Here is a 27,656-nt window from a genome sequence, read left to right on the forward strand (position 1 = left end):
TGCTTCTGACATAGCTACTATACAAATTACCCATGGATGAAAGAGAAAGATAGCTCACAAAATTTCGCCTATCTTTAATTGTTATTATCTACTGATCTAGTTGCACCTTAATTTGGACATGGTTTTATGAACCGCAAACACATAAAAATAAAGCAAAAAAAACAAAACAATCCCAACTTAAACGTTAATAAAAATTAATAAAACAATGCTTCAAGAGACAAAGATCAACAAATAATTCATTCAAACAAAAGGATTAAAAGAAAAAAACAAACTTAGTTATATAGTACAAAATAGTTTGGTTTAAAGTGTAACAGATTAAAAAAAAAGTAGAAAAGAGTTCAATATTGCCTCAGTTTGTGTAAGAGATTTGAAAGTAAGTAATATATCCTATACAAGGATGGTTTTTAGTCCAAATTTTCCTTCATTTAAGTTTCTGAAACAAGAAATAGTTTTGTTGCTCTTTCAGTGAAAGATAAAATTTAAAAGTTGTTTTTGTTTTTTAATTAACTTTTATGGGAGTAGGACGTATAAACATTTTTTTACAGTTGTTAGTAATTTTTCTTTCTTTTTTTTTCTTTTCTTGATGTGAGATTATTGGTTGTGTTAGAGCATATACGGAAATGCTTGATAACTAAGCGTGGATTTTAATTGCGTGAATAATTTTGCATGTCTTAGATGTTTACATTCTGACAGTAATAATAATATCATAAAACATTATCGATGAGTTTGGCACAGCTAATTATTGGTTGAATTGTGCATAGGCATCCTGCTTTGTGCATTGAATTATTTATACAAGTTTTAAATTGTTACATTTTCTTAAGGTTGTTAGTTTGTTTTGTCATTGTGGTATAAGTAATTTCTAAATTATACAGAGAAATAACTCTGTAACACCAATCTAAATAATAATTTAACAAAGAACTGCGTTAACCTTTTTGTTAGAAACAAAGTGTAGTATCTGTTCTGATACTATACTTCATCTTTTCTGTCCTCTGTTAATGAAAGAAATCCTTCTAAATGTCAATTATTAAGTTCTAGCCTTAAAACTTTTGGGCAAAAGTGAAGTATTACCTAAATCAATGTAATACATTAAATTTTCTCAAATTCCCCTGTCATATAAAAGATGCAGGTTGAGTTAGAAATAAAAAATGATACAGAATAATCATTAATGTTGAAATAAGAAATATGAATGTCTGAAAAAAATTATCAAATTTTTAATGTTTAACATTTTCTTATTGAAAAATAGTTTTTTTTTTTTTTTTTAAATGGTTTTTTGGCTAGGATCAAAGTGGAATATCTGTTCTGATACTACACTTCACTGTTCCTCTCCTCAGTCAATAAAAGCAAAATTACTTCTAGACTTAGACATGTTTTTTTTTTTTTTTTGCTATTTTTTTTTTTAGAAGTAAATTTTTACCACATTAAATACCAACCCCAAGTCCAACTATTATCATGAGGAGACAAGTAAATAGGTTTCTGATGAGAGTTCATGGGAGGCTATCCCTTGCCAGCTGCAAGTGAGAGATGATGCAAGAGCAACTGCATTCCATGAGGCTTGTTTTAACTGAAATTTAATCTTACCAATATTCTGAAAGAACACAACTGAACAACGGCCAACAACTACAGAAGTCTCAACTGCCACTGCCGGAATGATGAACTGAATACAAAATACCTAAGTGGTGCATTGAAGTCGTTTTATTTATTTATTTTTTTTTTTTTTTGCGCATTTTAAAAACTTGCACAGAAAAGGAAATGAAATTTGAGTTGTAAGGGAGATAATTATTCAATGTGAGTTATTCCCCTTGTTGATTTAAATTTTTTTCATAATTGAAAATGGTTTCCATAAGAGTTCTTCAGGCGGGACTATATAACTTTTAAAAATCTATTGAAGCACAGTGTGTTATAATGCCAATAACAAATGAAAACTGGCTAGTCAGAATCAAAAATTGATATGTTAGCATATATGCTATTCAAATCTAACAAGATAAATTTATACGTTAGATATTTTGTACGAAAATAAAGTACAGAATTATTTAATGTCATACTTATGTAATTGAATTGGTTGGTTGTTTTATTTTACAGCATATCAACTGTTTTCGAGTTATTTAATGCTGAATTCAGTCATTCATTTTGGTAAAAAATTTTATGCTTCAAATTCTTCATATCTCCAAATATTTATTCATGCTGTCTGGTTTGATTGTTTCGTTTTACAGAATATCAACCCATTTTAATACCTAACCCCTATGGGTTGAGCACTGGTTTTGAATAATATCGCTGGTTACTACTTTAACACTAGCAAATAGTAAGTAAAATGTGACACAAATGCAATAGAGTTTCAATCACAGAACTCTTCAGGGTATTCCAAGTTCTATGTCGAAACATGATTGCATTTGTCTAGCCACGTACCTATTATACTTACATGCAAGCCTGTTTTTTTTTTGTAATATATTGCATTATTTTGTTGATATTTTTCTTGTTATATATGAAGATTTTATTTATTTTTCTTTGTTTATTTCATGTTCCATTTTAACATGCTTAATAATTGAGGGAAATGGGCAGGAAAAATACTTTATAGGTAGTACCCCCCCCCCATTTCCTTTATATTTAAATTTGGTGTATTTTGATATAATTTCAAGACGTTTTTAAGAAATTTGGTGTATTTTGATATAATTTCAAGACGTTTTCAAGAAGAAAATTGTTTTCAGTAGAGTTTGTTTTGGTTATAGTCTAACTTTAGAAATGATTTCATAAAGATCACGAAAAAGATGGAAGTCACATTTTGCATGTATTTATTGTAGAGGCTCAATAAAGTCCCATGATAAACATTATTATTATTACCTACTCAGTAGGGATTTTCACAGAAATTATTTCTCACTGTTAAAAAGCAAGTAGTGTTCCTTGCAGTCAGAGCAGGATTTCCAGTACTCTTCTTTTTCATCATCATTGCATCTGACTTGATGTGCTCAATCCTGCTTTTTATCATTGTACTCTTGCTGCTAACTGCCAGTAGTTTTCCATAGAATCTTAGTGACAACCCCCCCCCCTCTTAAGGTTTGAGAGAATCTTATTTTTATTTTCAAATGTACCAGTGGTTATTTATAATGCTTTAGCATTATAAATAACCACTGGTACATTTGAAAATAAAACAATAACATGATTATAAGTATTCTAAATAAAAATGAGAAAATGACTATTTGGTTATTTTAAGAATATTAAATATTAGCTCAACCTACTTAACATCGCTTTTTAACATTATGCGGTTTTTTGCTTCCCCCCCCCCCCGCACCTCTCAAATATTTTATCTTGTTTCAATCAAAAGTAAGTAACTCTGCATAGACTAATACAAAATTATGTCCCCTTTTTTTTAAGATGGTTGCCATTTGAAAAATATTTTAAAACAAAGTATTCTTAGGAAGAAATTAAATCACATTTCCAAAACTGTTTTTATAATTTGCTGTAACGATCCCCAATAAAAACTGATATACAAGAATCGATGGCAAGGAAATAATAAAGCAATTGATTTTACTTTATATATTTCTAATGACCTAGAAAAAAAAACCCCACCTGTTGTTGACTTTATTATAGAGTGAAGGAGTTTTTTTTTTTCAAAATTCATTTCAAGTAATACGGTAAATGTGAGATAGTTGTCTGACTTGCTATTTGCTTTCTTGCTTGAAATGATTTGGACCAGGGACTAGAAAAGGGCACATGTTTTACTGATTCCCTTTTTGCATGAGAGGATGAAATTACATATATTTGTTTATATAGAAATAAATACACATCGGTCATTATTATAGAGAAGAGAATTATATAAAAAATGCAGGTAACTAAATAAAATTGTCTAAAATGCAGCCTCTGGTTTTAGCATTTAAATACCATATCTGACTTCTTTCAAGAGCTAAATAACGAACCAACATTGATAGTTCAACTATAAAAACAACTTTTGAAATCATAATCAAAGATAAAAAGTCGTTACAAAACAAAACTTCAGTTCAAATGCCTAAAAGAATTAAAAGAAAGGACAGAAAAAAAAAGTAAATTTTAGAAGTATATTATTTTCATTAGTATGTAGGTGAAAGTGCAGAATAGTTAACAGTCGAAAAATTGTAAAATAAAAAAAAAAATTAAATTAAAAGTAAACACTACACAGTAGGACTTACTTACCCAATGTTCTGCATCTTTTTAACGTGTTGTAATTGCTTCTAAATGTTCGTATTTTAACATTTTATTTTTGTTACAACTTTCTTTACAACAAATAAGAGAAAAAAAAAGTATTGGCTTAACTGTTAGAAGAGAGAGACTTCATTTCTGAAACATTAAAAAAAAAAATAAAATAAAAAAATAAAAAAAGTCAGCACCACTAATCCTAAGTCCGAGAAGGCTTGCTACTCAGACAAGGTTAATGGTAGGATAAGGCTTTTTTTTTTTAAAACCATTTTTCAAGAATGAAGTTTACCTACCCTAAACAGTTAAGCATGAAGCAGTATTTATTTACTTTTTTTTTTTTTTTTTTTTCATTTTTCATGATGACAACTTTGAACAAAAAATTAAAAACAGTCTCAGTATAAAAGTATACAGGCTGATAATTAAATTCTACTGCGTTTGGTACAATTGGTTGAATATTTTGTTACTTTTGTTTACAATCTCAACTGGTAACTATTCTGCCCTTTTACTCAATAGTATTATCGTATTGATGACAAAATGGAAATATTAGTGCATCGTTTAAGAGCGAGTATAGACAAGAGTAAAATTAACAACTGTTCATTAAAGTTGTTAATCCATATATTTTTTTTAGAGATAATTATCAATGTAATGATAAGGCAGAAAATTATGGATTTTTGAAAATTTAGGAAAAATTAATATAAGGAACAAGTAATCAATAAAAATTTAGCATCATTTTACTGTTATTAAATTGAAAATTATGTTTCAGAATTTCTTTTGAGATGAGGATTGATAATTTGTTTATATTATTTGAACTAATGTTCTCATCTTAAGTGTTTTATTTTCACTACGTTTTGGTCGATGTAACCTCCAACTTTCTTCAGGTGCATCTTGTCAAACTTGAGAATCTTTCTGTCAATCTCTGATATCTGCACACCATTTTGAACAGAATCCTTTATTCAACATAGGAGACAGTACGCTCTTGCTCCATCAGCCATGACTGGGTAGAAGTCTCTAGAACAAATTTTAGGAGCCTTAAACCTATTTTTGTTTCTAGGTATAAATATCACTATTTATTATTACATCTTTGGAATAAAAAGGATTTAGTGACCAAAAAACACTTTTTGTTTAGTTAATAATAATTCAAAGTACAAGAGGAGAAGCTGTCTTAAGGTCACATCCATATTTCTAAGATTCCCTATTTAGGTTCTAATTAAAATAAAAATTAAAACAAAAACCCTAAAAAGTACTATTTCTGAAATATTTATAATAAAAATTAGCCTAAAATTTAATTAGATTCATTAGCCAATCATAAGTTCTTAAAACATAATTTACAAAAATAAAAACTACCTATAAAACAAATTATTAAAACGTTTTCATTCTCGTAAATAAATATTCTTACTTCCCATTAAAGAGATGCTATTTTTTAATTTTCAAATCTAATAAGCTCGACACTATCAGGCACTATTTACCTTTTGGAATTTCTTTCTTGCTTTCACGGCTGTATTAACATTCAAAAAAATTAAGTGTAATTAGAATCTCTTGTTATTCAACTTCTCAGCCAAGTTACCCCTAATAAATATGGCGCTTAATGGCAATACATATAGTTTTGGACGAATAAAAGTTTTAAAAGATCGTTTTTAAATGCTTGTTGAAAGCCAAGAATAAAAATCAAGCAAGACTATCCTATTTAAGTTTATATAAAAAAATATCAATAATAATCTCAATATTAATCAAATTTGAACACGATACCACAGGACTGCTTTCCTGTTCTTTTAAGTAATCTCTTTCATCCTATCATTTGCGATTCTCTTATAGTATTATTTATTAATTCAATTGATAACCTCACTAACATATCCTCAAATGGTCTTTGGACCTTGATAAGTGGTAAGTCATCTATAATAGAAATCTCACTTGTCTGTTTAAATGTATGTATGTATGCTTGTATGTCTGCCTAAAACTTTCGACAGATGCAACGGATTTTTACAAGATTGGTATCGTTTTGAAGCTTCAGACGACAAATATCGAAAAATTGGCTAAAAACATTAATTCCTCTACCCTCAACTTAGCACTTTTCTACAAGGAGGGGTCGTTTTTTTTTTTGCCGATATTTTCGAAAGTTATTCCCCCTTTTTTTTTTTGATTGACTAGCCTTGATTTAAACCTTTGCCATTTCCGGTTTGACGATGGCCGTAACAGCAAAGAAGTCACGTTTTTGGTTTTTTTTCCCACGTTCTTTTCCTCTTTTGCGGTACGGGTTCAAGTCTGCCTGCTATCACTTTTTTTTTTTTTTTTTTTTCACACGCTCACAAACATTCGGCCAACGCTGAGCACCCAGGCTAGTTAGTATATAAAAAATAAACACTACCAAACAAGATCTTGTTTCTGTGTTTCTTGCCTATATGTAACTTTGATAAATACACATTCAATTAATTTTGGGATTAAATTAAGGGGTCGACTTTAAAAATCCGTATGAGTTTCTGAATGTGATCAAAATTTCCTAGTTAAAAAAAAAAAAAACATCTGAAGAAGTTCAAAGATTACATTGACCAAAACGCTATGAAAATAACAAACCAAGATAAGAATCGTACTTTGAACAATCTAAATGATCAATCTTCATCCAAAAGAAAAAAAACAAAAATTGGGATTCAATATAAAGAAATAAATTTGATTATAGTTTTGTCCAAATAATATTCAAGTCAAAACTGATTAGAAGTGAGAGAGAAAGAAAGAGCAAGATGAAAGCCAGAGCTAAAAAGGTATACAACTGCAGAGAACACCTTGCAGCAAATAATAAAAGCAGCAGCAGCAGGTGATCACTTACTCCTATTAGAATTGGTCGAGTCTGAAAAATAAACAATTCATATGATAAATACTAGAAATCATCGAGAAAGAGAGGGAAGGGCTTACTCTAAATTATTCATATATGGGACGTTTTTCGTATTTCCATAATTCAGGCTACTGTTCCCGTCTTGAATATTATTCACACAACGTTTCAGCCGATGTAACCATCAATCTTCTCCAGGTGAATCTTGTCAAACTCTGGAGGCTGCATGGAATTTCAAATAGAACTTTCTAATCCAGATAACATGCTCTCGCTATATCAGCCAGAAGTCGACAGTAATTCGCAGTTGTATTTTTAGTATTGTCTGTACTGAGAATTGAATTTTTAACCTCCGAAAGTGTAACTTAGAACTTAATTTTACCTAACATTTTGCGGTTGAAGGTTCAATCCTTAGTGCTGGCGATGCTAAGAATACAATTGTGAATTATGCAAAACTTTTACCCAGTCATGGCTGATGGAATAGAAGCGTATTACCCCCATGGATTAAATAAAACATTCCATTCAAAAAACTGCAGATTCTCCAAGTTCGATAAAAGGATTCAAGAGTTTGACAAGACATACCTAAAGAAGGTTAGAGGTTAGATTGGCCAAAACACTGTGCAAATAACACTCAAGATGAGAACAGTAATCCAAATAATCAATACTCATAAAAAAAAATATTTTAAAAATTCAGAAATATAATGGATTGTTTTTTCATCAAAATTAATTATCAGAATAAGAAAAATACAAAAAACATGAAAACAGTAAGCATAAGTTTTAGAATATATATAAATTTTAAATATGAGAGTTAGACCTGCTAAATTTTTCTTAAAACAAGCCTAAGAATGTGCTAAGAAAATGGGCAGGTTTTTTAGATTTTAATTACAAATATATAAGAATTTTTTTAAAAATGAACAATTAAATATTTAAAAAAAATAATATTAAAAAAAAAAAAAATGAAATGTTAAAATATTTTTTTAAAAAGTATTAAAATTAAAAAAATATTAAAATATTTTTAAAAAATATAATGCTAAAATATTTAAAATATTACAATAAATGAAATATTTATGAACTGCTAAAAAGTTTATAAAAAAATAAAGTTTATAAAAAAATAAAGTTTATAAAAAAATAAAGTTTATAAAAAAATAAAGTTTATAAAAAAATAAAGTTTATAAAAAAATAAAGTTTATAAAAAAATAAAGTTTATAAAAAAATAAAGTTTATAAAAAAATAAAGTTTATAAAAAAATAAAGTTTATAAAAAAATAAAGTTTATAAAAAAATAAAGTTTATAAAAAAATAAAGTTTATAAAAAAATAAAGTTTATAAAAAAATAAAGTTTATAAAAAAATAAAGTAAACCCAAAGAATTTTACAAGCGAAGCATCTATAGGCTCATTGATAGATGGAATCAAGTTATAGAAAGCAACGGTCATTACTGTTATGAATAAAAATTTTCAAAAACACTTTATTTTCAAGATGAAATTTTAAGTAAAAAATGTTTGCATTGACTTCATAGCATTTCCAGCCCTATGTCAAACTTTGTTTTAAATAGCATTTTTAAATGCATCCAAATATCTCTGAGGGGCTCTAGCACACTTAAGTTTGAAATAGCATTTTTATCGTTTAATGCAAAAATTGGATGGATATAGATTTAATGCGTCCAAGCTGCTACTGCTGTAATACTATTAGCGCCCGTCTCCTTAGATGTTGGGAAGTTGGGGAGAAAGAGGAAAAGGACTATGACAAAAGAAAAGGGGAAATGGGTTTATCGGTAGAACAATGCGTAGGAAGTTGTTCACAAAGACACTCAAAAGGAAGTTGATATAGGATTTTTAGTCAAGGTGTGACAGACAAAAGAGCAGACATAAGTTAGTTGCGATGGTTGACGACAGCCTTGTTGAGGGGAATTGCGAGTTGGAGACAGACGAATGCAGAGTGTGGCTTGAAGCAGATCGTAACGAGCTGACGGCAAGTGATGAACACAGCCTTGACAGTAGAAGTAGATGTGGACCTTAGCATTTTAAAAATTTTTTTTACTTTTGTGAACCCATATGCACCCCCCCCCCCCTCAACAGTCATTAATGTGAGATGATGACACATCAAGAGAAGATGAAGGAGAAGACCATGGAAACAATGTTGAGTTGCACCGTTGTTGTTGCTGCAAAAATCTACTTCTTTTCTGGCCTGCATCACATTCAAAATCATGGAAACCTATCCATGGCCGTCGTGAACAAGACTGCACAAAATGACTAACCAATTGTGACTGCATCACTGAAGATCGACCACCTATGAACTTGAGAGCTTGGTCGAATCTTTCTTGATGGTTGCCACTCATGCTCTCAGCTGGCCATGAATACGCTTGTGCCAGGAAGGATTACATCACAAATTAATTGCCTCTTGAATACATTGCTGCGACAAGCATCTTTATAAGCAGTTCTGTCACACATAATGGTGAAGATTGAACGAGATATTTTAAGCATTTCTTTTCTTGTAACTCTACTGTGACCAATAAAGTTAACAGCACCAACAATGTTATATGAAACAATAAGCAGAAACTTCCTGATGTTCTCCCTAAACAATGCAATTAAGTCAACAACATTCTGCTAAAGACACTTGTTTTGATTCAGTGAAACTAAGAACAGAAGAGAAAAACACATTTCTAAGAGAAACTTAAGTAGGAAATAAGCATTTGACCGTATTGTGCATCATGGACCCAACCATCTTGCGAGATACTAAATGGCACTTTTATAAACATCTATCTGGCTTTGCCAACTCGCTATCGTTGCTTTGCTACTTGGAACCAACATTTGAAATAATCTAATATATAAAAGGCAAAATAGGCGCACGCATTTGTGTATGTCCATTGCGTCAGGGTTCTCGCGTCTGTTAGATTCCAGAAGTTTTCACATACTTCCTAGATTGTAATATCTCAGATTCGCAAACAGACATCATCTCTCTTTTTCGATAGAATTTAAAAAAAATTCCCTTGTTTCAATCAAGTGTTTGCCTTTGTATAAATAAAGCGAAACTAATTGAAGCAAATGCAATTGCCTTGCTTTCCAGCCGCATAGTATCTGTTCTGTAATTGGTTCTTGGTCAATGTAGGGGAAACCCTTCATACTGAAACAATTACTATTCATTTGGATACTGCCAGAGTGCCCCCTTTTTTGGGGAGCTGCTTTTCCCCCCACATTAAAAACGACTTTTGTGGGAGGTTTAAAAGCAATGCCATTTCTGCAAGTCACCTTTTTGATTGACTACGTGAAATTTGAATGCTTTACACTTCCGGTCGCATCATGAAGTAGGGGTTAGACGTCAGATTTAATTAATTCACTTTAATTACTTCTTAATATCAACGAAACTATTGCATATATAAAGAAACAATATGACATTAAAATAACAAATGAATAACACTAAATTTATTATGAATTGTTTAGAGGAATAGTAATGCAAATTAGGTATTCAAGTAGTTGTATTTGGATCCCCAGTTTATACAATAGCTACTGTATGTGAAGATATTATGTTGTACTAGCGGGGGGGGGGGATTTCCTGGTCATAAAACTGTTTAAATATGAAATTTTAATTTGTCCAGATTTGATATATATCATAGAGTCATGATTTCAAAAGTAAAAAAAAAATAGGTATTTAGGTGCCATCAGCTAGAATCAAAACCAAAAAAACTATAGCATTCAAAGCTGGTGACGTTACCACTGTACCAGCTATGTATATAAACTGATTAAAAATAAACTAAGATGAATGTACAAAATGTATAACGATTTTTTCAATCTTAACCCCTTTTGACCTCTTAAAAATTATTTTAACCGGCTAAAAACTCATAAAAGAATGATACATAAAAAAAAAATCCACCGCTTTGTGACTTTTAGTTTTGGAAAAGACAGAGTTTGAAAATATGGAGACAGACAGGCAGATATAGTTAGTTTTATAAATTATTGATTTAAATGACAGCAATTAGTTTTTATTTTAATATAGGAATGAAAAATATTTAAAAAAACAAAAAACTTTTGTATTAATTATTTAAAAAAAAAAAAAAAAAAAAGAAAGCATTTACTGTAAACTATACACAAGAAATGATTTTTAATATTAGGTGTAGAGGTAATACAAATAGCAGTTGAGGGAAGGGGACAGCAAGGATTTTAGTTATGATTAGCAGCATTACCTAATGTTGCTGGGGTCCAAATTTCTATAAATTACAAATATTAAAGAAAAAATAATGGTAAAACTAAGCAATCTGATCCATTTTAAAATGCCTACATTCATTTTGGGACAAAATCAGAGTAAAAATAATTTTGCCTCAGGTGAGGTTTGAACTCACAAACTCTCTTCTAAGTATGGCAAGCTAATCAAGTGACCTACAATGCCAGGTATGAAATAATGACGCTATCAAATGCATAAACTAAACTGTCTGCTCTTTTCTCAGTTTCTTTCTAGAGTCGAAAGTTGGTCAACCAAAGACAGGGAAGGAGAAAGAGAAAGTAAAAAATGAACAAATCAAGACTTTCTTTCCCTCTTTTTCACCGGTGAACATCAAATATATATATTTCTCGAAGGCCACTCAGGGATAAGAGTTAATGAGTGTACAGTGGTCAGTGGGAGGCAAGTCTAGTAATCGTCAGTTGTGGTAATTGGGTATAAATTCATTATTTAAAATGGATGGCTCAACAAGAACTTAGGTTGAACTCTAAGACAACCATGTTGTAGTCAGCTCGAAAGCACGTCAGCAAAATAGAATTCTACAGGCTGGCAGTTCTAGGAAAAGAGCTTTGTTCATGGAATCTGCATTTAAATTTAGGCACAGATTGCTTATTATTAAATTAGTACCTAATGATTTGGTTGGTTGGTTGTTTTTGTTTTACGGCATATCAACCCTTTTCAGGTTATTTAATGCCAAATCCGGTGATTTTGAAGAAAATTTTTTTTTTAATAGAATATATTTGTTTTTTGCAAGTTAGTTTCTATTTAACCCATAGTCAGGACCCTAAAGGTACTACCACTTCGGGTCAGAGTGGACCTGGGAGCAATGGCAATTAAAGGGTGGCTCCACACTCTCCAGAGCCCGCAAGCTGGGGCCTCACCATCGGATATAATTTAAGGTCATATCCAGGACCCCCATTGAGGGACTTTTACCCTCTGCAGGGGGGCAGTCGGCGTATTCTAATGCCCCACCGACAGGGCCCCTAATGATTTGGATATCAATATTTGGATATCAATATTAGAACTTTTGACCGTGAGAATAAAAACTCTTCTCTTTTTTATTTGATTAATTTAAAACAAATATTGACAAGAATTAAATATAAAAAATTGCTGAAATCAATGGAAAAATAAATCATTTTTAACAACACAGCCTAATATTTAACTTATACTAGCAGGACCTGTAGAAATTCTACAACGGCATCTTTCATATATAATATATTGCTACTGGGCATTCTGCGGATATTCAGTGTGAATGGAGATCCTGCGATATTATTGTAGCCCTTAGTAAGCTAAGTAATCTAGTTAATGTAGTGTCAGAATATATCTGGTTATTACGGTTTATCACCAATCTCCTAGTAGGAATCTGTGACATATTTCCATTGTTTGAATGCCTGAAGCAAATGGAAACCCCCACAATATCATTGTACTATCTTTAGACAGAACAGATACTACCCTTGCATCCTAACCAGAATACAGAGAAAGTATATTTTAGTTTCACGTACGGCCCAAAAAGAAACATTTTTTTTTTAAAATTAATTTTTTTTTACATTGCATCTTTGGTGATCAGGAGATCCTATTTATTAAGATAGGTGAAAGCATACTACAAACATTAAATTAGCATATCTATATAATAATTTAATGTTTGTAGTATGTTATCAACTTCTATCTTCCTTTTTAATAAATAGCATCTCCCAATCAAATAATTTATTATCTGGAAACTGACACACATAGGTACGTTAAAGGTCCTACAGTATTAATATATAAATGATAGATGAAACAAATTTTTATGTAGCTTGTAAGTTGATCACATACGTACAGGGTTGGGAGATTTTACTTTATATATATGTATAAAAGAAAAAAAACTTTTATTGCAAACTATATACAAGGAAAGAGTCGTAGACAAATGGTGACACATGGGTGTAGACAAATGGTTATACATAGGGGTGGGGAAGTAAATTTTATTTTAATCTAAATGAATATATGCAAAACATGGACCCATTTCTTGCACTAAAGGTAAAAAGTCAAAATGCCTATTTCAAGTTAATTCAACTTTACACAATAGAGTCATCTTTTTTATTTAGTGTTTATACAAATGCAAAATTGGTTGCAAGGTTAACTAATTTGCATATTGGTTTTGAAAAGGGACATTTCATTAATTATTTGTTACAGTGGTTTAATACAATAATTATTTTGATTTTAATAAAACAAATAGTTTCGTTTAGGAATATTGGTCAATTTCTTATCTAAACGTTTCTTTCTTTAGAGAAACCAACTTTTAACAAGTTCTGATCTATTTCTAAATTGTAAGTGAAAAGTAAATTAATTTCAACATTATTTAAATGTTAATCTTTATGAATAAATAAGAAAGGTGTTGTTTTAGATTTACAATGTTATGAATCAAATATTTTAAATATTAAATTTCGATCAATAAATATTTAATCCGGTTCTAGATTGCACTTCTTTTTTTTTTTGCACTGACACAAAGAGGAAGGAGGAGGCATTATTCCATACAGAAAAGTACTGCCATTTCTACTCTTTCAAAAGACAGAGCTTTTTTTTTTTTAAAACACAATATTAGTTTTCGCTGTAAATATTAATTGAAATTTGTTTTTAATGGTAAAAAAATAAGTTATTCTTCATATTATAATTTCTATTAAAAAAAAAAAAAAAACCCACTTTGTAAGATGTCCGATTAATTTTACTGTAAAATAGATTTTTTTTAACAAGAAACTAGTGGGGGGGGGGGGCTTTGCTCGGTCGTTAAATACGCTTAAATATGATATTTTAATTTGTCAAGATTTTGTATATGTTATTATAGAGTTGTGATTTCAGAAGTAAAAAAAGTATTTTGAGTCAGCTAAAATCAAAACTGGAAACAAAACTATCATTTAAAGCTGGCGACGTTACCACTGTACCAACGTGACACGCATATGGACTAATTAAAAATAAACTAAAGACGAATGTACAAAATATATAACGATTTTTTCAATTTTGACCCCTTAAAAACTATTTTGATTGGCTAAAGACCCATAAAAGAATCAAATGATTTGAGGCCCCTAGTGCCGTTCTGAGACTTAGTTTTGGAAGAGATAGAGTTTAAAAAAATGAAGACAGACAGACATATAGCCTTTTATATATTAGATTAAGACAAAGTACAAAAGATTTAGTTGCTTTGTTTTACAGCAAATCAACCCTTTTCAGATTATTTAAGGCCAAATCCGGTAATTTTGGAAAACTTTTTATGCTTCCAGTTCTTTATATTTTCGAATATTTATTCACAGTGTTTGGTTTGGTTGTTTAACGGCATTTAAAACTTTTGGGGGTTATTTAATGCCATATCCGGTAATTTTGGAAAAAGTTTTTATGTTTGAAATTCTTTATCAAATATTCATGATGTTTAAAGTACAAAAGGGCAGAGAGAGAAAATGAATAAAATAAAAATTTAAGTTAAAAAAAACTCCCGAATAAGGACAGCTAGTGAATGATAAATGAAAAAAGATCAATGATTGACCTTAATCTACTTTTGTTCAGTTAGTGGACAAATGATGTCAATGGGACTAATATTTGAAAAAAAAAAAAAAAAAAAAGTTATCAAATCTAAGCTAATCTAATCTCTATAGATTAGCGTTAATGCTGCAGCATAAAAAATAATAAACAGTAAAACTGGGGTCGCCGACACATAAAAGAACAAGAGAACAGAATAAACATGGATAAATTAAGACATTTTATAATCAGTACCCAAATGATGGAGCACATTGATATTCTTAGTTGAACATTATGATCATATATAACAGACTAGGGGAAGGGGGTGTCGGCTTTGCCCAGACATAAAATACGCTTAAACATATTTTAATTTGTCCAGATTTCGTATATATAAAGTAGTGATTTTAAAACTAAAAAAAAAAAAAAAAAAGAAAGTATTTAGGTGCCATCAGCTAGAATCGAAATCAAAACTGTAGCATTCAAAGCTGGTGACGTTACTACTGTATCAATGTGACATGATATAAAGATTAAAAACTAAAAATAAACTAAGGTGAATGTACAAAATGTTTAACGATTTTTTTTTTTTTTCAATTTTGACCCATTTCTGACCTCTTAAAAAACAATTTTAACCGACTAAAGACCCATAAAAGAACGGCCCGTAAAAATCCAATCATTTGAAGCCCCTAGCGTTTCGGATGAGATAGTTTGAAAATATGAGAGACAAATAAACCGACATATAGTCGTTTATATATTAGATTTTCTATCATGGTTAGAAAAAGGAAAGGGGCATAGAAAGAGAGAGAAACAACAATAAGAACAACAAATAAACGAACACAGTATAAAAAAAAAATATTGCTATTGAAAAACTCAATTATATCACAAATCTAGTTGCTGATTATAAGAAATCCTCCACTCTGGATTTCAAGTATTTAGGGAAATTGAGAAAGCAAAGGTTTCCAGTTTTTTTCTTTCCCTTTTCTAAAACGATTTATACATTTTTCTCCTACTTTGTTTTTGGTTTCTTTTTTTTTTCAATTTCCAGTTAGTTTCCTTTCAACTCCTCTTTTTATTTATTTATTTTTTTTTTTAAACTTTACTGATTAATTCATACGTTATTCTATGTGAATACTAGTATGCAATATGTTTTCTCTGGTTGCATAATTTTGCTAGCCTGTAAAGATTAACAACATGGTGAACAAACAACTACACTCACTCTCAGGAGGTGGAAGTAATGACCGAACGGATGATATCATTATGAACGTCCCCACCCCCTAAAAAAAAAAAAAAAAAAAAAAAAAAAAAAAAAGGCGGTAATGCCTGGAAGGATGATATTACAGAATAGATACTACACTACTCCCGCAATAGAGAATATAATCATGGAAGGATGCTATCATGAAAAGAATGAAATACTATATTGCTACCCCCCCCCCAAAGGTAATGCCTGGGAAGATCATTCCATAAAATGAGAAAGTAATATCTTGGAGTATGGTATTATGGCAACATAACATACTACACTAGCCCCCCCCCCCCCCTCTAAAAAAAAAATGAGAAAGTAGTCCCTCAGAAGATGGTCACATGATAAACAGGACAATTACTATGTTAACATTCCTTCAAAAGAAGATGTAATAACTGGGAAGATAACTCCCACCATCTAAAAAAAAAAAAAAAAAAAAAAGGATATAATTCCTGAAGAGTGTGGTCTTTATGACAAAAGAACCAATACTACTTGCACCTTCAAGAGATAATACAATAAATAAATCATTTTTTTTCATTCATGTAAAACTAGTTTAGCTATATAAAAACATTTTTATAGTTCCTTGATCTTTTGGCTAAGATCAACGTCTAGCATCCCCCATTTTCTTTCTTTTTTCCTCACTTAGATACTGGCTTACTTGTTTTCAGTTCTGAACAAACCGGAAAACAGCGAGTCCTTCCAGGTTTTACCGCCTTCTTTTTAGGGTGTGGGGACGTTCATGATGATACCATCCTTTCGGCCATTAGACCTGGGTGGGTTTTACTAAGCAAATTTTTTGTTCTTTCTCCCTTCCCTATTTCATTGAAGATTATAATACTATTATAAGGCTAAAATTTTATGACGATTGGTAAAAAGGAACCTATATTTTCAAACCAATAAAATATGTCCAAATTTGCCCACATTTGTATATATAGTGTCCTGGCAGGCCAGCTTTAGTTTTGCTGCTTTGGTTGTCTCCCCTGTGATCTTGTCAGGCCACTATCTATATATGACAATGAAAAATTACAATTGTATGTTACAGAATGTTAATTTATTAGAAGCTGTTTATAAAATATGCAAATTAAGAAATAAAGATATTTGTGGGTATTCGCAGTTCACTATATATACGCTATTTCAAATTCATATGTTATATCATAGCAGAACCTGCTTTGATGTAAGGATAAATGGAAAAAACCTTGAAATTTATTCATTCAGATGAATATGCCTGCTAAGGATAATTTTTTTTTCTAATGGTTAGGATGAGGAATAGAAAAAGATGGAGATACAACAGTAATAAGAACAAAAATTAAAAGGAACAGTAAACGGAAATCTAATCTATAAATAGTATGTACGTATGTATGTGTGTTCACTTTTTCTGTGTGTCTACAAAAGGCTTCTTTCAGAGAAGCGGTCGCTCGCTTAACAACTTTTTATATCACATACAAATCGTAATATCTCACAGTTAACAATGAAGCTCGCTTGTCTATTTAATTTGCTCGATTCCGGGAAGATAAATATTCAATATTTGTCGCTCGCCGCATGTGGGTTAGTCTTTTTCCTATAACATCTTCGGGGGGGGGGGGGCGTTCAGCAGTAAATACTATCCCGCAGTCAAACCTGACCTCATTAACTCATTAAAACGAGTACCTGCTAAATCCAATTAATTAAATAAATTTAAACGTGTTTCCGTAAGCATGTCGCGGTGGGGCAATGGTTAACGTCGCACTTTTTTTTTTTTTCACAACTTTGCTTCAACGGTTCGGGTTCGATCCTCATACTTACTTTTTTTAGCCCCCCCCCCCCCAAACACCCGGGCAACGCCGGGTACCCCTCGCTAGTTGCTAATAAAATCTTAACTCAAAGATTCGGTTAATGATTATGAGAAATCCTTCACTGAGAAAAAGCAATATGTGTATATAATATATAAAATTATATAAATATTAGGAAGAGTATGCAGATCAACCAAGGTTTTCCCCATTAACAAATCACATGAGGGATCTAAAGTGATTTCTAATGTTTGTATAACTTTATTTATAAAAGCTCTATTCACACATTGAGCACTTTTGAAAAATACTATTTTCTGAAGTTCATATTATCAGTATATTTGAACTCATATAAATAATCCATCCCTGTCACACAAAACTGCCGGATGAATTCATTTAAAATATTTAGCTAAATTGAGAAAGCAACTTCATTTCCATTCTTTGGGTTTCTACTACCCCCCCTTTTTTTTTTACAACTTTCCAATTTTTTTTTCCTGTCCTCTTTTTTTTTTACTGCAGCAATTCAAATGTTATAATGTAAACACTAGCAATGAACATTCATTTATTGTAATAAAGAGTGTACACTCATATTCTAAGAATTAAAATGAAAAATTATCAACCTCACAACTGACTGAAAATTGATTATCTGTCATTTTTGTACAGCATGTCTATCGTTGTGGAGTCATTTTATGCCTATATTTATGATAGCCTCTTCCTTTGGTTGACATCTGTAAAACCCTTCTTGTTAGTAATAGCAGATGCCCCTCCTCCCTGCATTTACTTCATCCACTCCTAACTCTTATTACACAAATACCACTCTGTGCTTCAATGGTATCACTAAACCAAGTTAACAAAACTTATGGACCACCTCAATAGCCTTGCCATTTACTTTTTATACACAAACTGGTTATCATCTCTCAAAGGTTGAATTTAGCCTATCAAACATTGCTTATAGAGGCTGTGCAGTACAAAGCAAGATATTTTGTGCAGTAATTAAGCATAGGAGAAAGAAGACTGGAGAGACAGAGAAACAGCAATAAGAAGAAAGAAAAAAACATCATTAATGAAAAGATAATCACCTCAACTGATATGTATAAAGATAATTATGGTTAAGTTAATAAGAAAGAAAAAGTAATCATTATCAATTAGGAAATAACCTTGGCCATTTACAATTAGTATCTTAATTTCTGAATTCTGTTACAATAGCTGAAACTAAAATTTATTTTCGCATTTTTTTTTAATGGTCTACATTCTTAACAAAAAAAGATGCATTTCATTTCAATTTCTAAAAAAAAAAAAAAAAAAAAAAAAAAAAAAAAAAAAACACCTCTAATGATTTTTAAAATGGCTGCATATTTTTTTAATAACCAATATATCATTAACAGACCTGTGATTAAGCCAGTATGATTATATCTCTTTCTCTGTATTGCAAAGCCAATATCAAACAAGTCTGTATCTTTACAATTTCTGAATTTTGTTACAATAGCTAAAACTAAATTTCAGTACATCTTGACAAACCAAACAGCACATTGTTTGAAAATAAGTGAAACCAAGTACTCTTTTAAAAGTAATCAGCGTCTGGTTTTATTCATAGTTATGTAAGTATGTGTATATATACTAAAAGAAATGCTTTCCAAAAATAATGTCTATCTTTTTTTTTTATTCCACCCAAAATGATCAGCGGGGAATTGTAAATTGTATTGTTATGACTGTATTCATGACCTGAAAATTTCATCTCTCTGCTGCAGATATTGACAGTGTGAAACTCTTTGTCATGAATGTGCATCATAAGTCAAGATGCGTCATTGAATTCCTGGCTAAAGTGCATTGAGAATGGTGGTAGCTATGTGAAAAAAGAAAAAAAATTCTGGGATATAAAAGGTTGCTTTAAGGGTACCACTCCCTTCTTCATAGCTCTTCAACTTTTTGAATAAAAAATAGTAGGCTTTACTTTTGGAACGACCCTTGTATTAAAGTATATATCTATATAATAAAGTAAAGGTCTTTTTCTCAAATCTTTGATTAAAAGCATTCTAAAAAAAAAAAAAAAAAAAAAAAATCATATTTGATTCGAATTCTTATTTTGTTTATAGAACATTGGTCTATGTTCATAACATCAACAAAAATGTAGTTTGATTTAATTGTTTTCAAAAAAAAAAAAAAAAAAAAAAAAAAAAAAGGACACTTTTCAATAATGACTTGGCATATCAGCATCTGCAGCTCTAGGTGATTAACCCAGTACAAATAAGTTTCTTTCTCTGTTCTTAAGACAGAATATAGTTTAGGCGAGAATTCCAGTTTCAATCATTGGTTTTAAGTTATAAAAATGTTTGTTATTAAACGTTTACATTCATCACCATAGAATTTTTTTTAAGTTATAGTTTAAAGAATGTTCAATTAATAATATATTTAATAACCAAATTATGCAGCACTAATTAAGTTTAACTTCAAAATGTTAAAAAAAAAATTTAAGTAAAACACTCCTGAGCAATGCCTGGAAGGTACAGCTACACTATCTTTATAAAGTTAGGTAGGTTTTATTATATTTTTATGTACAATATTCACTTCTAAACTAATTAACGAATCATTAAGAATTTTTTAACACAACTGTTGGGCAAAAGCGGGTTCTAAATTTAGTTTTATTGAAAGAGGGTAAAAAAGGATAGAAGTTTTTCGTGAAAATTCAGATACCTCCAATTTTTGTGAAATTTTAAACAATAGGTATTAGACATCAGTTAATAAATATTCAACAATTTTCAGTTTCAGCGGTTTATTTTAAAATGTTCATAATAAAATGAACCTGTTTTTCCGTTTCTCCTTTTTGATGCGTCCATACATGGAGGGTGGGAGACGACAAAAAACATGACGTTCTATCAAAATTATTTTTTCAAAAATTTTGAGTTTTCACCATGTTAGAATAAAAGCATCAAAAGGCAAGCAACAATAAATTGCATTCTTATTTATTTTTTTTTTCATTGTTACTGTTAGAAGCACAGTTTTGAAATTATCTCCAGTTTGTAGTGGAATGTCGCTATAAATGAATGGTAGGTAACATTTAATGCTACTAAGATAAAGCTTCTTTCTTTTAATAAGAAACCTTTTTATCAACTAATATATGACTATAAACAACCCTACTTGAGAATACAGCATTCAAACTCCTCCAATTAACATTCACAGGTAACATGAATTGAAACAAATAATTAAAAAAAAAAAATTTTTTTTTAAATGGCTGTTTTTTTTTAAACTAAAACTTGAAATACATGAAATTTAAATAATTTATTAACAGAAATTGTTATGTCAAAAAGCACAAAATACTTCCATTAATACAAGAGTAGCAAATAAAACTGAGCAAATTATTTCACGCTAAAACATTAAAAAGGCAACTTACCAAATTCATCTTCACTTTCAGGAATGGATCCACTTCTCTCTCTTGATCGTGGCTGATCAACATAATCATCAGACAAATCACTCATGCTATAGCTTCTACGAATGTGATTGACAAGCCGAGACTGCCCCTACAAAAAGAACAAAAGAAACAAATTTGTTAAAATCAATTCAACAATAGATTTTTTTTTCTCAAAAGCTTAAAATTTCTTTTTATCTGCATTTCCCATTTTTTTTTTTTTACATAGGCATCACCACATTATCAAGGCCAAGAGGCCACTCAAGGATAAGGGTTAAAGAGTGTACATTAGAAATTGCACTCTTATTTCTTTGTCTTCCTGCCTCCTTTGTTACTTTTACCACGAGTGAAGAAAAGTTACTGTGATTCACTAACAAATGTATGATCGGTACTTGTACAGATTAAGCAAGACATTTAAAATGAAAATATTGAAAAAAAAGTTTAAATTGTACGTATCCATTATGGAATGACGTTCTCAAAAAAAAAAAAAAAAAAAAAAATTCACTAAATTTCATCAAGTAGTTTTTGTTTTACAGCGAAAAAAAAAATTTGTTATGATACCAAGCAAAAGGTTCGATTTTTAGGAAAAAACGCTATTTATTAAAGATGGGGAGGGAGTATCGGCGCTTTACATGGAGTTATCTCCCCGTGGTGTTTCTAACATCCAAACAAATTTTTTTTTAAATCCAAGATGTCTGCCTTCAACGTGAGTTCATAAAAATGTGTTTTTCCGCTGACCCCCCCCCCCAAAGAAAAAAAAAACCTATTCATCAAATTAAGTGAAATCTATTTCGGAGATCTTCAGTTCAAAACGGATACGTACAATATAATCTTTTTTCAATATTTTCATTTTTTAATGTCTTCATTAAACTGTACAAGTGCCGTATCATCTTATATACATTATCATTGTTCATGCTAAGGCATATACTAACTGTTCCTACCTGGCATTGCCCTTTGATTGATGTAGTTATTTCAGTTTATAATTTTATTTGTTTGCACTTTTTTAAAACACTTATGCAGAAAAATAAATGAATTTTAGTTGTAAGGGAGATAACTTTTTAGCTTCAAATAAAAATATGAATACTTGCGGAGTTCGATTTTACAGTCATAAATAAAAAATGTTTCCTATCTCAAGTTGGATAAAAAAATTTGTGGCAAAGATTATTAAGTACTGATGCACAATATGGAGTGTGCTATTTTTACCTTTGGATTTTTCAAGTTCAACTCAATTTTTATGGTATCTTTTCTGATTAAATGGCTAGATAAAAGTACAGAATAGTAAGAGCTTCCTCTCTGCATATTAATGTTTTTTTTTGTTTTTTTTAATAATGTTATTTCAGCACAGTTCATATTCTGCATAAGTACCAGTTATTATAGTGTCAAAAAGCAAATGAAAATTTTGGTATGTCAACTTACATGCTACTTAGGTCCAACTTTTAAAATATCACAAAATAACTACATGTAAGAAGATACGCTGAAGCAATCTACGTATGCATCTTTTCCAGATGCAAAACAATGAAGAAAGCATGCGAGGCAGTTGCGTCATACAAAAATACATTGCATCATCCAAAAGACCGATACCTAAATTCTTAATAGAAACAATTAAAAAAATTCAATTCATTCTATTAAATAAAGAATGAAAATTCGTTTCTGAAGTAAAATTGATCTGTATTTTTAATTTGAAATGTTAATACTACTCAAAAGAAATTATCAAAGAGATATTAAAAGAAAAAAAAAAAAAAGCTCAATCTATTCACATTTCTTGACAGAGGAGGGGGGTAATAATTAGATGGATTTTTTTTTTATTATTATTCATCAGAGTGATTAAACTCTCATAAAAAATTCAAGATTCAACACCATTTTGTGTTCATAAAAAGATTAGAATAAAGTCTCTGGTATTGATTTCCAATAATTCAAATAATGAGAAAAATCGACCCAAACGATACAGACTTCTAAGTGCTACCTCCACCATCTTCATATTTCGTAGCCATCAGGATTGATGGAGTAGCGTATTACAACGCGAGAGTAAATGCATTTGCTGTAGAAATCAAAATTCTAGAGATTCTCATCTTCAGCAATTTCATATTTAATCTTTTAGCTTTGTGAACAAGCACAAAAAACATTTTTTTACCTTTGAAAAAAATGTTTTAGCAGGTTGGTGAAAAAACAATGTAGTTTTTTTGATGTTCAACTTATATAAAAAAAAAATGACATTTTTGCACCAACCTTATATATATATATCTCATGCTTTGACTAAGACTACACACACACACACACACACACACACACACACACACACACACACACACACACACACACAAATTCAGGTAAACTTTGTATCCAAAAGGTAAAAAAATATATCTGAAGAATCTTTACTGCGTTTATATAATAGTGTTAAATAATAAATAGAGCTATTTTACTTGTAATAAAACAGTTTATTTCAATCAACATAATTCGGTTACACATTTAAACAGGTTTCAGTCATAGCTTTAATAAACTTGACATTCAAGCCAATATATCTCTTTATCCTTTCATTTTGTGGAAATGAAAACTGAAACATGTTTAAATGTGTAGCCAAATTATGTGTATTCAAATAAAACGTTTTATTACTAGTATACACACACACTATAATACATACATACATACATACACATTGTTCAAGGTTAAAAATATCCACAAGTAAAAACCATTGAATTTCATGAGGTTGTTGATAGTGCCCAATAAAAAGACCAAGATATATTTTATTCATTCATGGTAAACAAAATGACCATTAGTTTTGTCATTAAATCTACTGTTTCAGTCTAAGAAATCTCCACCAGGCAACAAAAACAGCCGCTAGTATTAGTCAAAGCATGATCTTTTTATATATATAGTAAATTATAAAAATATATATGGCAATTAAGCTACACAGAATATTCCGCTTTTCATCTTCTACCTGACGAATCCTAGCGTGGATGAAACGCAGAATGTGGCTTAATTGCCATATATATTTTTATAACTTACTACTTGGCTCTACCTATGTATTGAGCACTGTTGAAGTAAATACTTAAAGTTTATGCATAAAATTATACTTTCATATATTAATTTATGTGATTAAATGAAGTAGTTTATATATATATATATATAAGTTATGAAAATATATATGGCAATTAAGCTACATTGAATATTCAGTGTTTCAGTTTCCTGAGAATTCGTCAGGCTTATTTGATTTGGGAACAATTTATTTTATTTAAAATGAGTAAAATTTTTACTTTGGTTCAAAGTAATACTAGATAGTCTCCAATTACCCCCCCCACACACACACTAATTTTTGGAAATCTAATAATCGCATTATTATTAATTGTGGATGGTGAGAATATATGTACAAATAATGGTATACTATACACATAGCGTCTAAAAAAAAATCTGTTTTCTTTGATTGCATATTTTTGCAACATGTGATAAACAACCCTTCCTCTCTCCAAAAGAGGAGGTAAAACCTGGGAATGAAAACATAACGAAACAGCATTCACTCATTGCAGATTGAGCTTGTTTCCCCCAAAGAAATAAATAATATAGTAAACTGAATTGAGCATTCAAAGATAATAGTAGTTTCAGCTGCAGACAGATACAAAATCTCCATCAATGATAGATCAAATATTTTAGATGATAAAAACGTGTTTCAATGCTTAGTTTAATTATTATAAAGACAGGCTTAGAGTTAAAACTAGTCGAATGCAACATGAACGTACACATCTTTGTTTGAATTGGAATTAATATTTCAATTGTCTTCACAAACTGATAATTTTATAAGAATTTTGTTTTGCATTGCGATGGAGGTGAACAGTAGAAAGTAGATACAGAGAGTTAAATTTCCATTAAGTACAACTGTTATTTGTTTGTACATCACTGCTGCGTGCGCATCGATATATGGAAACACATTTCACTGACAGTTCTAGTGGATGCTTCAGCCGAAACAAAGAGGTTTGTTGCTTTAACATTTCCGATGAAAAATGTGGTCGTGCTGTAATTGAAGCAAAAAAAAAAAAAAATTTCTACGTAAAACTAATCTTTTAGAGAGGAAATTATTCAGATGAAACAATCGAAAGAAATGAAGCAAAACTCTTATCGACCAAGTTTTTAGAAGATTACAAATAAATTTGAGACAATTTTATTTGGCAGATTCTTTTTTTCTTTTTTTTATTTTAGTTTACATTTATAAAGTGCAACACTGGAGGTCATCCATGACGTCAGCCTGGCTTCATAACGGAGCTTAGGTATCCTAAGATCAGATCTGTTCTGCCAGTTACCTAGACATGCAACCATGTCGCTTTGTGATGACCTTTTCAAAAAAAGGTGATATAACAAACCTACTTCTTGGAATGAAAGAAATTATATATCTGACTTAATTTTTGCATTTGTTTACAAATTGTATAATACTAGCAACAGAGAAAACTATTCTTTTAACAAAAGAGTATTGCATTATTCTAACGAGAAACCATCATGGCATCCAGATTTTCCATCTTGAAGTTGATACACTCATTATGTCTACACACAGTAATGAAAATGATAAAGATTAACGATTTACATTAAATTCTTTAAACTATTCTAATAAAAAGTTGACGCAATACTTGAAAATGCAAAAATATTTCTTGTCTTTAAAAATCAACATATTTTGTTTAAGATCCATTTTACATGCTGTCATGCATTGAACGACTCTAAGAAATTGACTTTCAAAATAAGCTATCTTTAACCAGGTCTTTACCCCCCCCCCCAATCCATTCTTATTGCTTCCTCCCATCTTTTCCTTGTCCTGACCCTGTGAACTGGACCTACTACCTTAACTGTTCTACAGCTACTAACTCAAGAACTTTCATTCATTCTTTCAATGTGACCAAACCAACCACGTCTACTCTTCTGCACACATCTCCCTATACTGTCCAGATTAAATCTTGCACTTATGTCATGAGAATTAAGCCTATTTTTAAGACTTGCATTACACATTCATCGTACGATTCTCATTTCATTTCTCTCCAGGTTTCAATTCCAGACATACACATGCCTGCTAAACTCAGCTCTTAGTCAACAATGGTAATACTCTACTTGTTAATAAACTAAACATGGTTAATTGCAGAAAGGATTGTGAATTTTATTAACAATTTAATGAGTGATATTTTGGAGAGAAGTGGGGGCATCACCATGTACAAAAAAAATATTCTAGTTTCAAAAAAAGGAGTTCTTAATGCTGGAAATAACCATACAATTCTATACTAAATTTAAAGTTACTGTCAAGGGATGCAATTAAAAATTAAGCTTCATGCAAAAACTAGCAAGGGTACCTGGCGTTGCCCGGGTGTGTCAAGGTGGTGTAGTATGGAACCCCGAAAAAAAAAAAAAAAAAAAAAAAAAGTGTAGCAGGGGATCAAAACAACAGTGGGCAGTTTGAGTGGAGAGAGGTGTTTGGAAAAAAAAAAAAAAAAAAAAATGTGGTAGTAGGCAGGCTCGAACCCATAACGTGAAGGAGAAAAAGGTTTGAAAAAAAAAAAAAAAAAAAAAAAAAAAAAAAAGTAACATCTTAGCCGATGCCTCTATGGCAAAACCGGAAGTCACGAATGTTGAAATCAAGGCTAGTCATCAAAAGGAGACAATGACTTGCGAAAATTATCAGCAAAAAAAGCAACTCCCTCCTTGTAGAAAACTGGCCAGTTGAGGGTGAAGGAATTAATGTTTTTTGTCTAATTGTTCGATATTTGTTATCTGAAAGATAGAGGTTTAAAATGATACCGGTTTCATCACATTCCGACGCGTCTGGAGGAAGTTTTGCGAGACATACATACACACACATTTTGCTCTTTATATATATAGATAAAACTTTTCAAGATATGACAAATCCCACGATGAAATTACTTTTGTATTAGAGGTTTTTACAATAATGTGAGAAGGGGATGGGGGGTGGTGATCCATATATTTTCTGATTTTGTTATGTTTACTTTAATAGCATTAAAATGGAGACAAAAAAAGGGGGGGGAATAATATTAAACATTATTATTCTTATCTATATAATAAAGTATTGCATTTTAAATAGCCAGTTCTTTTTGTGGATTGTGCCACCGTGTCCTTCAAAACAATAAAATGTAGTTTGATTTAATTCCTTTCAGAAATTAATGTATCTGATTAGGAAAATTGTTAAACATTTTCAATGATCGAAACAGCAGCAGCATCTTACAACATTAATAAAAGCATTCGACATTGTTCTATTTCAGCTTTCAGACAAACAATTACACATGTTTAAGAATATTAAACTATTTCCTAAATGACTTTTATATCATAATAGTAAGTAAAATATTTACATTATAAACAGCTAATTACAATGTTGTTTTAATGAAATGATATAAACAGCTGCTCATTAATCATGAACAATGGATTCTTTTTATGGTAAGTTGATAAATACCTATTTAACTCATTTATTCCAAAAATATTTGCACAGTGTCTTAAAAAAAAAATTCCCCCCCAAAACAGAAAATATATTACTTTTACTCCCAACAAATTAAAAATTAACAAACAAACTTAAAAATATTTTTAGAATTTAAATTTCAATA

General features: G+C 30.4%; 1 protein-coding gene across 9 annotated transcripts in view; it reads right to left on the bottom strand.

Moving 5' to 3' along the window:
* The window catches only part of LOC145245928 (receptor expression-enhancing protein 1-like), a 251,661-nt gene that overhangs the window by 47,747 nt on the left and 176,258 nt on the right, over positions 1–27,656 (bottom strand). For 5 of the 9 annotated variants that reach the window (XR_013863049.1, XM_080107672.1, XM_080107670.1 and 2 more), the window contains exons 6-7: positions 21,064–21,190; positions 6,983–7,003 (exon numbers count right to left, since the gene is read on the bottom strand). Coding sequence is in view for 7 of the 9 variants with exons in the window: in XM_080107672.1 (XP_079963798.1) it covers positions 6,983–7,003; positions 21,064–21,190 (148 nt within the window). In the remaining 2 variants the exon portion in view is untranslated. The remainder of the gene's footprint in view (positions 1–6,982; positions 7,004–21,063; positions 21,191–27,656) is intronic. The other 4 variants (XR_013863050.1, XM_080107673.1, XM_080107671.1 and 1 more) reach the window with 1 other exon arrangement.

Source organism: Euprymna scolopes, chromosome 23 (genome assembly GCF_053919585.1).
Source record: "Euprymna scolopes isolate OS-2025 chromosome 23, ASM5391958v1, whole genome shotgun sequence".
NCBI lineage: Eukaryota > Metazoa > Mollusca > Cephalopoda > Sepiida > Sepiolidae > Euprymna > Euprymna scolopes.